Source organism: Buceros rhinoceros, unplaced genomic scaffold, assembly GCF_000710305.1.
Source record: "Buceros rhinoceros silvestris isolate BGI_N320 unplaced genomic scaffold, ASM71030v1 scaffold3868, whole genome shotgun sequence".
Classification (NCBI taxonomy): Eukaryota; Metazoa; Chordata; class Aves; order Bucerotiformes; family Bucerotidae; genus Buceros; species Buceros rhinoceros.
In genome coordinates, this window is record NW_010428503.1 from 185,085 (window position 1) to 199,371 (window position 14,287).

The 14,287-nt window shown below is 39.7% G+C and overlaps 1 protein-coding gene across 1 annotated transcript in view; it reads right to left on the minus strand.

The window, feature by feature from the left end:
- CD2AP (CD2-associated protein) overlaps positions 1 to 14,287 on the minus strand; it is a 42,308-nt gene that overhangs the window by 24,783 nt on the left and 3,238 nt on the right. The window contains exons 3-6 of the mRNA XM_010142298.1: positions 12,385 to 12,485; positions 7,871 to 7,991; positions 5,487 to 5,671; positions 952 to 1,060 (exon numbers count right to left, since the gene is read on the minus strand). Of these exons, the coding sequence (XP_010140600.1) occupies positions 952 to 1,060; positions 5,487 to 5,671; positions 7,871 to 7,991; positions 12,385 to 12,485 (516 nt within the window). The remainder of the gene's footprint in view (positions 1 to 951; positions 1,061 to 5,486; positions 5,672 to 7,870; positions 7,992 to 12,384; positions 12,486 to 14,287) is intronic.

Consider the following 14,287-nt stretch of genomic DNA (forward strand, 5'->3'; position numbering starts at 1 on the left):
GCTATTTCAAGTGTTCCGTTGTGCTGTGTTACACAACTTCTGAAGACAGGCAAAAAGTCAATCGTTGTTGCAGTTTTATTTCTGCACATTACGCATTCCATATAAAACAACCTGCTTCCACCAAAATTAGGTATTTCCTTGTCTTTTCTTATATTTCCAAAAATATACTTGAAATTATAATAGAGAAGCTGAAAAAAATGTCTGCTCTGGAACCAGGCAAAATGAGCTGTCTACACATCACATAACTGAAGTTAATTTTTTTAGATGGGGTTGGCATTCCCACACTATGCTTTGAGTTGGCTTAAAAATATTTCTCTAGATAAAACTATGCAATTTGGTAGATCAAGGAAGTAATAAATTCTTAGAGATAAGTAAAAAAGACATTATTATAAACAGAACCACAATGGAACTGGATTATCTAAGGAACAAATTTCAACAAGACTTAAGCGCCAACTGTCTGATGCAAGAAACTTCATATACAGCACGCTAGCAACCCTGCAGTAAATCCTGAGCCTAGAAAGTAAATTCCATCATCTAGAGACAGAAATTGAGTTAGGGGACTGTTCCACAGCAATATATTTCCAGCATGCCATTTGAACACTAAAAGCTAAGCAGAAAATAAGTCAGTTTGGGCATGTCAAAATAGCATATTAAGGTAAAGGGACTGATGCAATAAAACTTCAACCCTCAGCCTTATTTTGTTCTGGGAGACAACCCTACAAGTGTTTTTTATTCATTTTCCACAGAAATGCAAGCAAAAATTCCTTTAGACTCTTGCATTTGCGTAAGTCCCCAAAGGTGCAGAAGGCTGCACAAAAACCCAGTACACACAGAGGTTTAACATTTTAACACACAAAAAAAAAAACCAAACCAAAAAACGTTTGACAACCAAATCCTCCTCTAGAGAGAATTACCGAGTAATAGACATACATTTCCATCAGCATTACTTACCTTTTGGTCTACTTTCAGCTTCTGATTTTATTACTTCTGAGGAGTTTTCAGGTTTTGTTGTGCTGGGAAAATGAATTAGCTTTGTTCCGGGGGGATGTGTAGGTAATGGCTACATGAACAAAAGAGAACTTTGTGAACAAAAATTCTTTACGAGTTTTATTTCTGTTTAGGCTTCAGAACATGCTCAGGTTTTCATTAGCTCAGATGATGCAAATGACCATCTCCAAGAGATTCAAGGAGCTTTCCCATTGGGAACTTCATTACAGCCACTACAATTAGAATTTTGTCTACTGATTAAAGACAGAGCACAGCTTTCAGACTGGAAGCCGATCTCAGGGCATTGCCAGACACACTTTGCAATTGCCTTTCAGCAGTTTCATTATTCTGAAAATTGCCTCCCTCAGTGCAGAACAGCAGCAGTTATTTCACAGCTCTGCTGAAATTAATTCTCTGACCACACTTACTCTGCACTGGAATAAAGCAAGAATATTCAGTAGCCACACCCCACCTCAGTTGAAGAGACAAACAGTTTTTAACTACTCAAAGGTAAGAACACATGAAAACCCATCCCAGCTTCCCTGCACTCTTAGTGATTCATACAGAACAGAACATTGTCACTAGAGATTTATTCTGAACCAAAAAACCACCGAGGCATTGCAACCAGTAACAAGATTCAGAGTTAACATCTAACCACATAATTTTTCCAATATTTTATTTTATTTTTTCCCCAGGAGGCTTACAAAGCTGCCATCCTGAGATGCACCTTCAGCTGCATCCGCTTCTTCACAGCCCTCTGAGCTACAAACTCAGAATACTTGACCTTACAGTCAGGTACTTACCTGAGCAGCCCTAATAGTGTTACTGATGTGAAGAACCCCATTGCCTTTAGTTACTCGGTTTGTTTTCATTTACAGTTAAACTTCAGACTTTCTTCTGTGAAAAACTAGATTTACTCTCCTTAAAACCAGATGATGCCTGTGGCTGGTGTTTGGTACCTCTGACATGCCATAGAGGAAGCCACGGTCTCTTGGGATGTACTTGGAGTACATACGCAATTTAACTTGCTCCAGAATGCCATATGAAGGAAGCACTAAAATAACCCACCTATGAGATTAAACAAGTCCAGCATGGAAATAGCTCTCTACATTTCCCCCTTCCAAAATGAGACGACGCAATTAGAAGTAAGAGAGGAAGTTTAGGCAGGCAGGATATAAACAGCCTGAGCCCAGGCAGGATGCTGGGACCAGCAAAAACTGTCTCCTGCAGGAGCATATATACTCTTCAGCACTTCAGATGCACCAGTGCTCAGCCTTCCTGTGCTGAACAGTCTCCGAATTCCCCAATAGAAAAGAGCCCTCTCTCCTCTAGTTTCCTCATGACAGCTTTTTTCCTTACTGGCTTAAAAGACCAAAGAATGGTCTTTCAGCATCCCTCCGTGTAACTCCAAAGCGAGTTGAGCACAAAACCAAAGAAGCCATCTGTTTTCACAAAAGATTCATGAAAATTATGTCCCTAGGGCTCTCCACATTGTTCTGTAAGTCTGTCCACCTTTGGGATGACTTTGGCAACACAGAGAAGTGAAATATTAGGCACTAAACACAACTGTTTATTTCATTGTCTTCAAGCTATGCAAAACCCCCTTCTCACTTCATTTCCCCTCTTGCTGAGAAACTGCCTACAACAGCCTTCCAGACAAGCCAACGCACAAAAAAGTGCCTGCATATTTTATGACTTTACACATAGTCAAATAACACCATTCAACATGTCTGAGAAGGCTTCATATTAATTGAACATGTTTTAGATAGGCTCTTTATACACCAAAGTTCCAAGGTAAAAGGAGGGAAACTTGCTTTTGAATGATCAATCTCATGGCAAGAAAGCAAACTAAGAGCTAGGGCCTGAAACCCTAGTCTGACAGCATTCACACGAAGATGTGGAGATGCCACAAACTCCTACACTTTAAGAGACAAAGCCTGGGGAGAACTGAGGAAAATCAATATGCCTTCATAGACTCACAGAACATTTCTCACTTCATTTCCCCTCTTGTTGAGAAACTGCCTACAACAGCTTTCCAGACAAGCCAACCCACAAAAAAGTGCCTGCATATTTTATGACTTTACACATAGTCAAATAACACCATTCAACATGTCTGAGAAGGCTTCATATTAATTGAACATGTTTTAGATAGGCTCTTTATACACCAAAGTTCCAAGGTAAAAGGAGGGAAACTTGCTTTTGAATGATCAATCTCATGGCAAGAAAGCAAACTGAGAGCTAGGGCCTGAAAGCCTAGTCTGACAGCATTCACACGAAGATGTGGAGATGCCACAAACTCCTACACTTTAAGAGACAAAGCCTGGGGAGAACTGAGGAAAATCAATATGCCTTCATAGACTCACAGAACAGCTTGGGCTGGAATGAGAGCTTTAGTGATCCCCTAGTCCAATCCCCTGCCACGGGCAGGATACATCTTTCATTCACTAAGATCAAGTTGCTCAAAGCCCCACCCTACCTGATCCTGAACACTTCCAATGACGAAGCAAGCACAACTTCTCTGGGCAAGGTGTTCTAGTGCCTCACCTCTGTCACCGTGAAGAATTTCTTCCTTGTGTCCAATCTAAATCTACCCTCTTTCAGTTTAAAACCATTTCCCCTCATCCTGTCACTACAGACCTCACTAAAAAGTCTCTCTCCATCTATATAAAGGACACGATAAAGTCTCATCAGAATCTTTTCCAAGCTGAACACCATCTTCCTTAGGAGGTAACATTTGGAGCCTTAAACAGAAGGCACCACACCTGTAAATTCCATTTCCTGAATCATCTGATGTTTTGACTGGACCAGAAACCAAGAGGATGTACACCCCGTCTATGGGAGGAGGAGCACTGCTCTGAGCACTGCCACTGAGGGAAAACATATTCAAGGACGACTCTGTCCCTTTCCTCTTCCCAGGGAGTCACCCCTCCTTCTACCCTGTACCATTACAATTATTTCCATGGCAGCAGAGGAAAGAAAATCAGTCAGCAAAACAGCATTAATGGCCATAACCCTCAGACAAAGAACTGAAATTGGACAAAGGTTTTAAAAACTTTCTTGAATTGATCACCTGAGTAAAAACTGAAACAGTGGATTATCTTTAATTTGTGAAAAGCTGAATATCCAGGAATAAGGCCCTTGGTATAGAAATGATGCATAAGTTCAAACAAAGAACTGAGCATTGCTGTTGTGCTTCCAAGGGGTAAGAGGGCTCTTGGGTTAAGATCAAAATAAAATGCAAACTAAAGCAATTCCACTCTCATCACATTATCTGCTTACTCCCAAGTTTTAAGTTCAAGACAGAGAATGAAAGTGCTCCTTATCCCACTCTCTCATAAAAAAGGAGGAATAGAAAATGAAAGGAGGATGTAAAGTTGTGGAACAGTATTTTCCAGTCTTGCACAACTGATCCGCATTATATGTAGTTCATTAAACTAAGAGACCAACAAAGCAGCTGAATATCCAGGAATAAGGCCCTTGGTATAGAAATGATGCATAAGTTCAAACAAAGAACTGAGCATTGCTGTTGTGCTTCCAAGGGGTAAGAGGGCTCTTGGGTTAAGATCAAAATAAAATGCAAACTAAAGCAATTCCACTCTCATCACATTATCTGCTTACTCCCAAGTTTTAAGTTCAAGACAGAGAATGAAAGTGCTCCTTATCCCACTCTCTCATAAAAAAGGAGGAAAAGAAAATGAAAGGAGGACGTAAAGTTGTGGAACAGTATTTTCCAGTCTTGCACAACTGATCCGCATTATATGTAGTTCATTAAACTAAGAGACCAACAAAGCCAAAAGGCTGGCAGCATTCACTGAAGGACATTCAGGTTGGTAATGATGGTTGACATCTAGAACAGCAATCGGCCTCCATCAAAATTTTGGGAAAAAAAACCCCAAACAACAAACCCAAACCAAAAACTAAAGAAAGCCCAGAATATTCCCTTCTTTTCAAGGCCAAGTTTAACTTGTATAGGAAGACTGGAATGACAATGCGAATATCAGCTTGGTTTTCTCTCTAATGCTTTAAATACCAAGACATTTGAACAGACATTTTGGAATCAATTTTAAACATAACTTACTATGAAAGGAGTTGGAGGGGGGTTGTTTTGTTTTATAGGCAAGAGCCCTATGAGACGGTTATGGTCTGATTATGCAACAATATTGAAAAATTTTGCAATGGCTGGTGTATTCAGCATCTGTAAGATACTATGTCTTCAGATTCCACGTCTTTTAAATTATTTTTACAGGAAGTGCAAAAATAACAATATGAACCGCTACAAACCTTATCTTGTTTTTTATCTTCTGATTCGTTACTGGATAATCTTGTCTTAAGTTTCACTGATCCTATGAGATGGTTATGGTCTGATTATGGAACAAAATTGAAAAATTTTGCAATGGCCGGTGTATTCAGCATCTGTAAGATACTATGTCTTCAGATTCCACGTCCTTTAAATTATTTTTACAGGAAGTGCAAAAATAACAATATGAACCGCTACAAACCTTATCTTGTTTTTTATCTTCTGATTCGTTACTGGATAATCTTGTCTTAAGTTTCACTGAGCCTTCTTTAAAGATATCTCCAAACCCAATACCTCGGATTTTCTTTGGCTGTGCTGGTCCAGGTCCAGGTTCATTCCCATTTCCTGGACAGGTCACAGGTGAGGTAGGACCACTGAAAACAGACTCTGAAAGTAATAAAGGAAAGAAAAAGCTAGTTTAATATCTGAAATGATTTACTCTTCTGGGGAAAAAAAAATAGTGGAAGAAACACAGCTGTGTGCACCGCTCTTGCTAAATAGGTTTTCTGGGAACATTATTGCAGCTGTAAGACCTCACACTTGTTCTAATTGTGTATTTAACACACAACCATGTGAAATGAAACCACTATTCCACCGCATATTCTGGCAACTAATTCATTAGATCACTAATATTTGTGGCTATTTCAATTATCACTCAGACTTCACAGTCTGTTAACATCAATGTTTTCCATTAGTTTTATGAAACATTGCTTACACATCTTCTGAAGACATGCTTTTAGTTCAACATTTAAAGGCTTGTCATTTGCACAACTATAGCTGCTGAAAGTGATAATCAATAAAGGTCCATAATGAGTCCTGCCATGTTTCAACAGCCACAGTAAAAAACAGTGTTTCAGTAGCAGAGTGATGCCTCAAGGCACCAAAGTGAAATTCTCCTATTGCTCCAAATGCACTATGAAAAATATGTGAAAAGAGTTTCCTGCAAACTTATTTAAATAGATTTTTAACCTGATTTAAACCCCATTTGGAATAAGTTGATTTCCAAGTGCAGAATTGCAGGAGATAGTCACCCCAAACCAGAGAGCTTTTATAAACCAAGCCTTTCAGTTAAGTTCCTCCCAGCATATGCCTGCCTGGAAACTGCACTAAAGATTAAAGCCTCTTCCTAAAAACACAAATTTAAGGGGTTTTGATTATACCGCAAAATTACACAGCCTCCTGACTTCAGTTTCTCACCTTTCCTTAGCTGAGTTAGGCTTCACTTAGTTACATCCTCTTAGATACCTAAAAGGATAGCTAGAAATGTCATTGAGGAGAAAAGTCCAGGTTGCACATTTGGAAGACCACAGCTCAGTGAACGGGGTATTTACTGTTTCCCAGGAGCGAGGAGAAAACAGGCAAATACTTGAGATCTTGACTGTGAAAGTCCTGATCATTAAATATAGCCCATGGGCACGTGAGGAGCTGAAAATCGTAACTTGTCAGTTAGCGACAGAAAATACAATTACTTCAAATTACTGTTCAGTTCCACTGATCTCACTGTTCAGGAATTAAGAGCAATATATACCCATTTGTAAATTCATCTCTCCAGACCCCACAGAGCTCAGGGATCTTGACCTCCAAGGACAGCCACTGAGCTATATCTGCGACTGTTCAAGTCAAACAACTTCTGTTTTATGATACTGCAATTATTTCCACAATTAACCAAAAAAAATCCAAGCCAGACTTTTCTTTCCTATCTCTGAGCAAACCCTTGTTGGAAACAATCAATACTGAACATCTTGTAAATGAGGGTGCACTTTACTACAGGAAAAAACATAATCACCTCTTCCCTTGAACATTACACGGATGTCTGCAAGCATCGATTAACTCGCATTAGGACGCTGTTCCCAAAGAATACTCCCACGCCAGCAGTACCGTATCACAAGTCCCCAGCCTTCAAACAGGTCTTCATAGACTGAATGCCTCCAAAGGGCAGTTTCACAGGAACAAAGTAGCTGCCTGCTAAGCATGCACCTGCCTGGCACCTCTCAGCACTCAACAACTGTTCAGCCACACGCCGTCTGCTTCTGCCCAGGCTACACAGTCACAGCCACAAAGGAATGGCTAAGTGTTAATATTGCCTTAAAACCATTTTATTCTTGGATGAAACACAGTAAAGAAACATGACCCCCTTTTCTAAGATTCATTTTAAGTTGAGGGTCTCTAGACTGTTTTGATTCAATTTAAGTTTTAATTCTCAAGTGGCATGTTAAATGCTCAAGTTCTCCATGTTAGAGAGCTCATGTCTGCAAGAACAAGACTGAAAAAAGCCATTAAACAGAAAAATAATTTTATATCCAATACTGAAAAAGGCTCAGCTCTGAAAATGATAAAATTTCCAGTGAGAAAATGCAGATTATATATTTACAAGATTAAGATCTTGACTGCAACTTTATTAGAAGTGTTTTGGGATCAAGGCAAGTATCTCATATTAAACATCAATATTTTTCTAGAAAGAAATTAAATACTTACCATTTTTAGAAAGCTTGCATCCTTTACAACTTTTGCTGTACTACAATACCACAAATTACACTTGAGATCTGAAACAACTCTGTTAAGTGTTTACAATGAAGAGAACACCACCTGTGTCATCCAGAGCGTCCTGCGTTTCTCCATCATCTGTTGATTCCAATTCTTTCACAAAGTTTGAAGGAAACAATCCTGTCCTGCCATTTAGTGTTCCGCTCCACCAGCCGTCTTCTACCTGTATAGAAAGATTTTGCACATTATGGTAAAGCAAAAGGAATTCCTATCAATTCCATCCACATTTTATATAAAGAGCTTTGGGAAAGAGCAATAGACCCTGACTTCTCTTTAAAGAAACCTACCAAACCTAAAGTAGGCAAAAAGAAGAGCAAGAAAATAATTTAATCTCACTAATAATAATATCACTACAGCAATGATCCTGAAACATGAGACTAGCCCCAGGCCAATTAAGCCAGAAGAGCAGCAAAATGTCAATCAATTGTCTCAAGGCAGGTCAGAATAACAAGCATTACACATCTAACAGAAAAAGAAAATATTAAACTGTTCATGAAATAAAGTTGCAACTTTTAGCTTGGCTTTCTAAGGAAAATATGATGGATTCTTGCTGTCCATCTGTCTTTTCCTCTGTCTTGTCCAGTTTCCACCAGACCTTGTGTCTATTGAACGGCTTCAAACAATTTTGAACAAAAGGCTCAAGTTTCAAAGATGTAATTTCTACAGATAATGTTGGGTAGAACAAGAAAAGTCCTTAAGGACATCACAGAATAATGGAGAACTAAGTTGTTCATTCCTTCTAGGAGGTGGCAACTGGCTAAACAGTATACACCCAGCTCTAGATGCATCCCATCAGAGCTGGCCAGCCAATGAAGGTAGCCAAGAAGCACAAGGATTTTGTGGTGGCACACAAGCAGCCCTGAAGCCTGTTGCATGCCAAATTTTCTTGGCTTTGCTGTTAATGAAACAAATACTTTTTGATCTGGAAATAAATGGGGAACATAATGACTTGAATGCTCAGTTATGTGCGTGGATTCCTGGTGTGTCATTTAACACTGCAATACTCCAAAAATCACACGGAACGTTTACCAGAAATACTCCACAGTACAAAGCCAAACAAGCAAAAGTTGGGCACGCATAGGTGACTGTATAAAACAATGCCAGAAGACTGAGTAAAAATTGTGCTCTTCAAATTTATGAACAGTTTTCAAAACGTCTGACATCAAATGTATGCCTAAAACACTAGTTTAAAACTATGATTAAGATAAATTCTCAAAATATCTCCTTTAAATGGCTCTGTTTTGGGGCTGGAAAGCTGGTTTTAGATAAGAAACAAAAGCAATAGGGAGGAAAAATCCCCCAACAAACAACAGCTCTTCACATTTTCTTTTTTTAATCTTGTTTCGTAGGTCACTACGCCTGACATACAGGCATAGCTTTTGAATACTAGCCTACCTCTGGGCAGGCAGAACACATGCAAAACCTGGCAGCTACAGAGACAGACAGAACACTGTCATTTTTAAAGACCTCTTGGTGCTCAAATAGAGCTCTGCTGTGGATGGTTCAAATTCAGAACCGGGTCCACTGAAACAAATTTTAAACACAGATTACTGACAAGTGCTGACCAGGCTCTGGCACTTGTACTTTGCATCATACATTACTCAAAACTGAAACTCAAATGCTTTGACTCACCCATACTACACCCAAGAGCCACGAGAAAGGGACTTCTAATGCTTATGATACAGAAAGCAACTCAAACATTTGTTCTTCTGCCAAGAAATAAGGTCAGCAAAGCACTTTACAGACTTGCAAGGCAAAGCAATGCCAGCTCAGAGACAGTCAGGAATAGAAAAAAAATTTGAGCGTACTTGCCTCTGCCTCTTTGCCATGCTGTCTTTAAAAACCTGACTAGATACAAACTGTATGACCAGAAAAAGGTACCTTTAATCGACATTCATCAACTGGTTCAAGAAGTCCTACGCACTTTGGTGGAGAGCACTGGTGCGCCTCTGCACAGCAGCAACACAGATGGCAATTTCACAGCTCTTACGTTCCATTTCAAACCTTACCACATGAGACAGTTTCCACAAGAGGGAGTTACTGCCCTGGTACTTTTGAGTGCGAATTCCATCAACTAACTTCTATAAGACCATGAAAAATCAGACTTCTAAACAAAGGGGTGTGGGGAAAGGCTGAAACGTGCAGTTTTGCCCATCTAATAATTCATTCGTTTTTTAAAATAAAAACTCCGCTAATGCAGTCATACGACTTTCAATTATGCTTGGTAACACAGCATGCAAATACTACAAAAATAAATCTGCTGTTTAGTGCAGCACCTGACAGGAGTGGGGGGAGGATATAAAGGCAAAATAAAGCTTTTACACCAATGATACCGTTATCACATGCACTTTGTGTGTGTGTTTTTCATGCAAACACCACGTGTTCTGCAAAAAACCAGAAAACGTGTTCAAACAAAAAAACCCTGCAGATTCAGGTAGCACATAGCACAGGGGCCTTCTTCCTGAAAAGCTACTTCTGACCCCTGAGCCTGCTCTCTTCAATATTAACCCCTTACTTTCTAACTCCATCTGCCTCCACCTTTGATTTGATGATCAGTAGTGTCAGTCTTAACTACTCGATTTATGAAAACAATTGCAAGGACTAAATACTGAATTATTCTCTGGTGACTGGCAGAAGTGATCTATCTGCTTGTGGAGCTGATTTTACCTTATTTTTCCCATTGAAAAAAAGTGACCAAATGATCTTTCCTTAGGTAACAGTTATGAGTTATCTGCATATATATCTAAATAGCACCTTTTACATATAAATGAAAATGAAGATTGTTTCACAGTACTGAAGACAATAACCTAAGGCAAGTTATCCCAGCATACTGCACAACCAATGGATGGTATTTTCAACCACTCTTCACATTTCTGGTGCATTAGCACAGTTTTGTGAAGCACAACCAGCCTGTACCTGTCAGGTTCATTCTACACCATCACCAGAACAGTGTGTGAACAGCTCTGTGCTAATAGCTGCAATATTTTTCTACCTGGTGAAATTTGACTCAAAATTTCATTGGTTTTTTTTTTTCAGAATTAACAAAGGCTGGGTACTACAAATACGTATTTTCAAATCATCATGAAAGGAATAAGCATGAAGACTGACCAAAAAAAATGTAAGAGAATAAAATAAAGAAATAAAAGAATAAAATAAAATCCATGTTTCCTTAAGACACCAGATGTGAAAATGCTTTGATCTTTTTTTTCTGTCTGGCTACTTGGTCATCTCTGATACATCACACTGAACACCCCTCCCAAAATAATTCCAGATGTTGACATGTGCAACCTGAAATGGCAACTTCTGCAGATTTACTGCACATGCTGTTTCTTGCAAATGCTTATGTTGGAACATTCACAGTCATGACTGCTGCATACAGGCTCTATCCATAAGCTAAACTGGTGAGGTTATCCACGAGCACTCCTTTACAAAACACCCACACACAACAGTGGTATCTATGGAAGTGTAAAATCTGCTCACTGAAATCACAAGTCACTTGCTGCATTTATTCAAAGGGAACAAATTCTAGAATTCATCAGTGCAAACGCACCTGCACGTATAACTTTTCTCTTGCTAGGAAAATGGAAAAGTCCTTCCTGGCAACTAACTATAGGGATCCTGGAGTACTCTCTCCAAAACAGGTCATACATGTGAAAACCACAATCTCATAAAGCTACTTTAAAAGCACCTAGCACAGGGCTAGGATGTTCAGTCTTCTTCCTCAGGCCCTCAAGGAGGCAGCAAGAAGAGATGGCACCAGCAAAGGTCAGAACATGCTGTGCACAAGTTCTCCACCTAGTTCTGACAGATTTCTCTCGTAAGAGGCAATTTGTATTTGTCTCTTGTAAGCGACATTTTTCGCACATATTCAAGCCTCCCACAACACTGAATAGAACAGATTCCAAGGAAGCGCATAGGTAGGAAACATAAGAAATCCCCATCCCAAACCCCTACTCAAATACACAGAGCCATTGTCATCAAAGTCTGAACATCAAGATATATCTTTAACTGTATTTCTTGCCCAGTGGAAAAGGAAGGCAAGAGAAATAACATATTTGAGTGCATCTGTATGCTCCATATTTTTGTGCAACTGGGTTGACGTATATTGTACTACAAGTACAGGCTTCTGTGCTGAATACTGTTACTACTTGTTCAAAACTTCAATGAGTTTGCAAGAAAGTATGAAACTGGAAAATCAGGTCAAAAAACATTTGTCATCTACACAAAGTTAAGAGTATGGTAACTTAAAGGCAACTGGTCACAGAGTTTTAGCATAAGCATCTGAAAACACCACTCACACAGCCAGGGCCAAAGAACCGTAGAAGTCTTTCAAAAAGGGCATCTGTGTAACAGATCAAACAGTTCCCCTAAAGATCTAGCACTGATGGATTTAAGACTAGATCCTGAGAGAAAGAACTAATATATTAGCTTTAGCCTTGAAAACACTGCTTCTCATTGCTATCTTTCCAATATTCTTGTAATTCAAGTAATCAGCCAAAAAATCAATTTGACTCTTGGGCACATAAAGACATGATCAGCTCTGTAAAACAGTTTACCTCTTCACTGATGTCGATCACGTCCCCCAGCTTGAGTTCCAGCTCATCCTCATTCTGCGGGATGTATTCGAAGAGCACTTTGCACTGACGCTTCTTGGACCCTGATTCAAGGAAAACCGCAAAAATAAGAACTCTTGCAAAGGAAAACTAGTATTTCCCCCTACATTCAGCTCCTGATGATCAAATCTGACCAGAAGATCCATAAACTATCCCAAAAAGCTACATAGCTTTTGCTGCTGGTTTTCCAGTTTGCTTGCATCACTTCAGGCTAGTGAGCCATATCTCAGAGCTTGAAAACCATCCAGCTTCACAGGCTGCCAATTACAAACACAAACACACACTATACTGCCAACACGCTATAAAAAAAACAATGTTGACACAAACATGATGTATCTCCACTACAATGATTTTTCAAGCTATTTCCTGACCAAAATCTGCAGAGTGACAACGGCTGCCATTTGCACTGTTAGCACCCTCTTGGAAAGAAAGGTGTAAGTCTGAGCCTCCAGTCTTTAAGCAATCCTGAAAGAAGCAGGCGAGTTTTATTCTGCACGACACTGAGGTGCCAATAGCCCTTCTGCCCTCTAACAAAGATCACACTAACTACAGGTCGGAGGTAATGCTAACATTTGCTTGGCTCATATTTCAAAATCCAAACTCATTTTTATCTACAAATGCAAAAAACCTCCTTTTTCTCAGTGCCACTATGGCAGCAAGAAATCCACCCTAAGCTTCAATTAGCAGCATTTGACAAAGGCAAAATTAAAATAAAGTGCAGTATTTTGATGTTTGCCACATATCACTAAAGCTTTGCGGGCACTGAAAAGACAAAATGCCATCTCAAGAGGAAATAGCATTGAAATGGCTTCCAACAACCCCTCCAGCCAGAGCAGTGTGAACCTACGCTTGCCCAGTTACTCTGTACGTGTCCTGGAGTGATGCTACTGCTGAACTCAAGAAGGCCACGCCTTCAGACCTTTTCCACAACAGGGCAGCCAGTATGCTTTCGAAGGCAATTGTCATCCTGAGCTTCGACACATGCTCCCTATCCTCCTCAAATCAATCTGCCACAATTTAAGTGAAAATACAATCAAAAGCTTGAAACAGTACAGCTTAAGCTTGTAGGAGCTGTATGATTTCCACACTTTCTCTTATACTTTGCACTCCTTCCATACTCAAGCTTCAGCAATTAAGATCAGCTGGATAAAAACATTTCAAAACACAGATAATGCCTCCAGGATTGATCCTTGTCTTATTACAGCAGCGCTGAAAGTCCAAAGTCAGATGTTTAGAGATTGCCACACCCAGCATCCTCAGTACAAAACCTGCCAGGCATCTGAGTAACATTCAGCATCTGAAATTTCTGAGAGAGGGCTCACCAAATCAAATGGCCTGTGCTCTAAAGCGCTTAAAAGAGGCAGGAAACAAACCAAAAGTAAGAAGCTCTAGAGGTTATTTCTAATAGCATGGAATTGCTCTCATAATACACCCTTCCTTTAACTCCACTGAAACTTACACATCAGCAGACAGGGATTGTTAGGTTAACAGTAACTGCAGTAAACGGTTCACTGGCCTTCACTACCTCCTAGAGCGCTTTCAGGGCTCCTCCTTTGTATGAGATTAACCGATAACCCAAAAGGCAAATTAAAAAGTCATGGCCATTTGGCATAAATCTGATCTCAGCATTCCTTTGCATATCGTTATTCTATCTAAATGCGGAAGGAGGGGAGAAAACAGGCCCGCATATGCATTTCACATCCAAAACTCTCTCTTACCTGAGGTCTCTTTCCAGCGATGCCCAGTTTAGGAAGTACTGTTTTCCAGTTTTGAAACTGGAATCCCTAGATTAACCTAAGAAGCTCAGTAATCTGCCTGGAAAATAACACTCCAGCTTCAGGAGGAG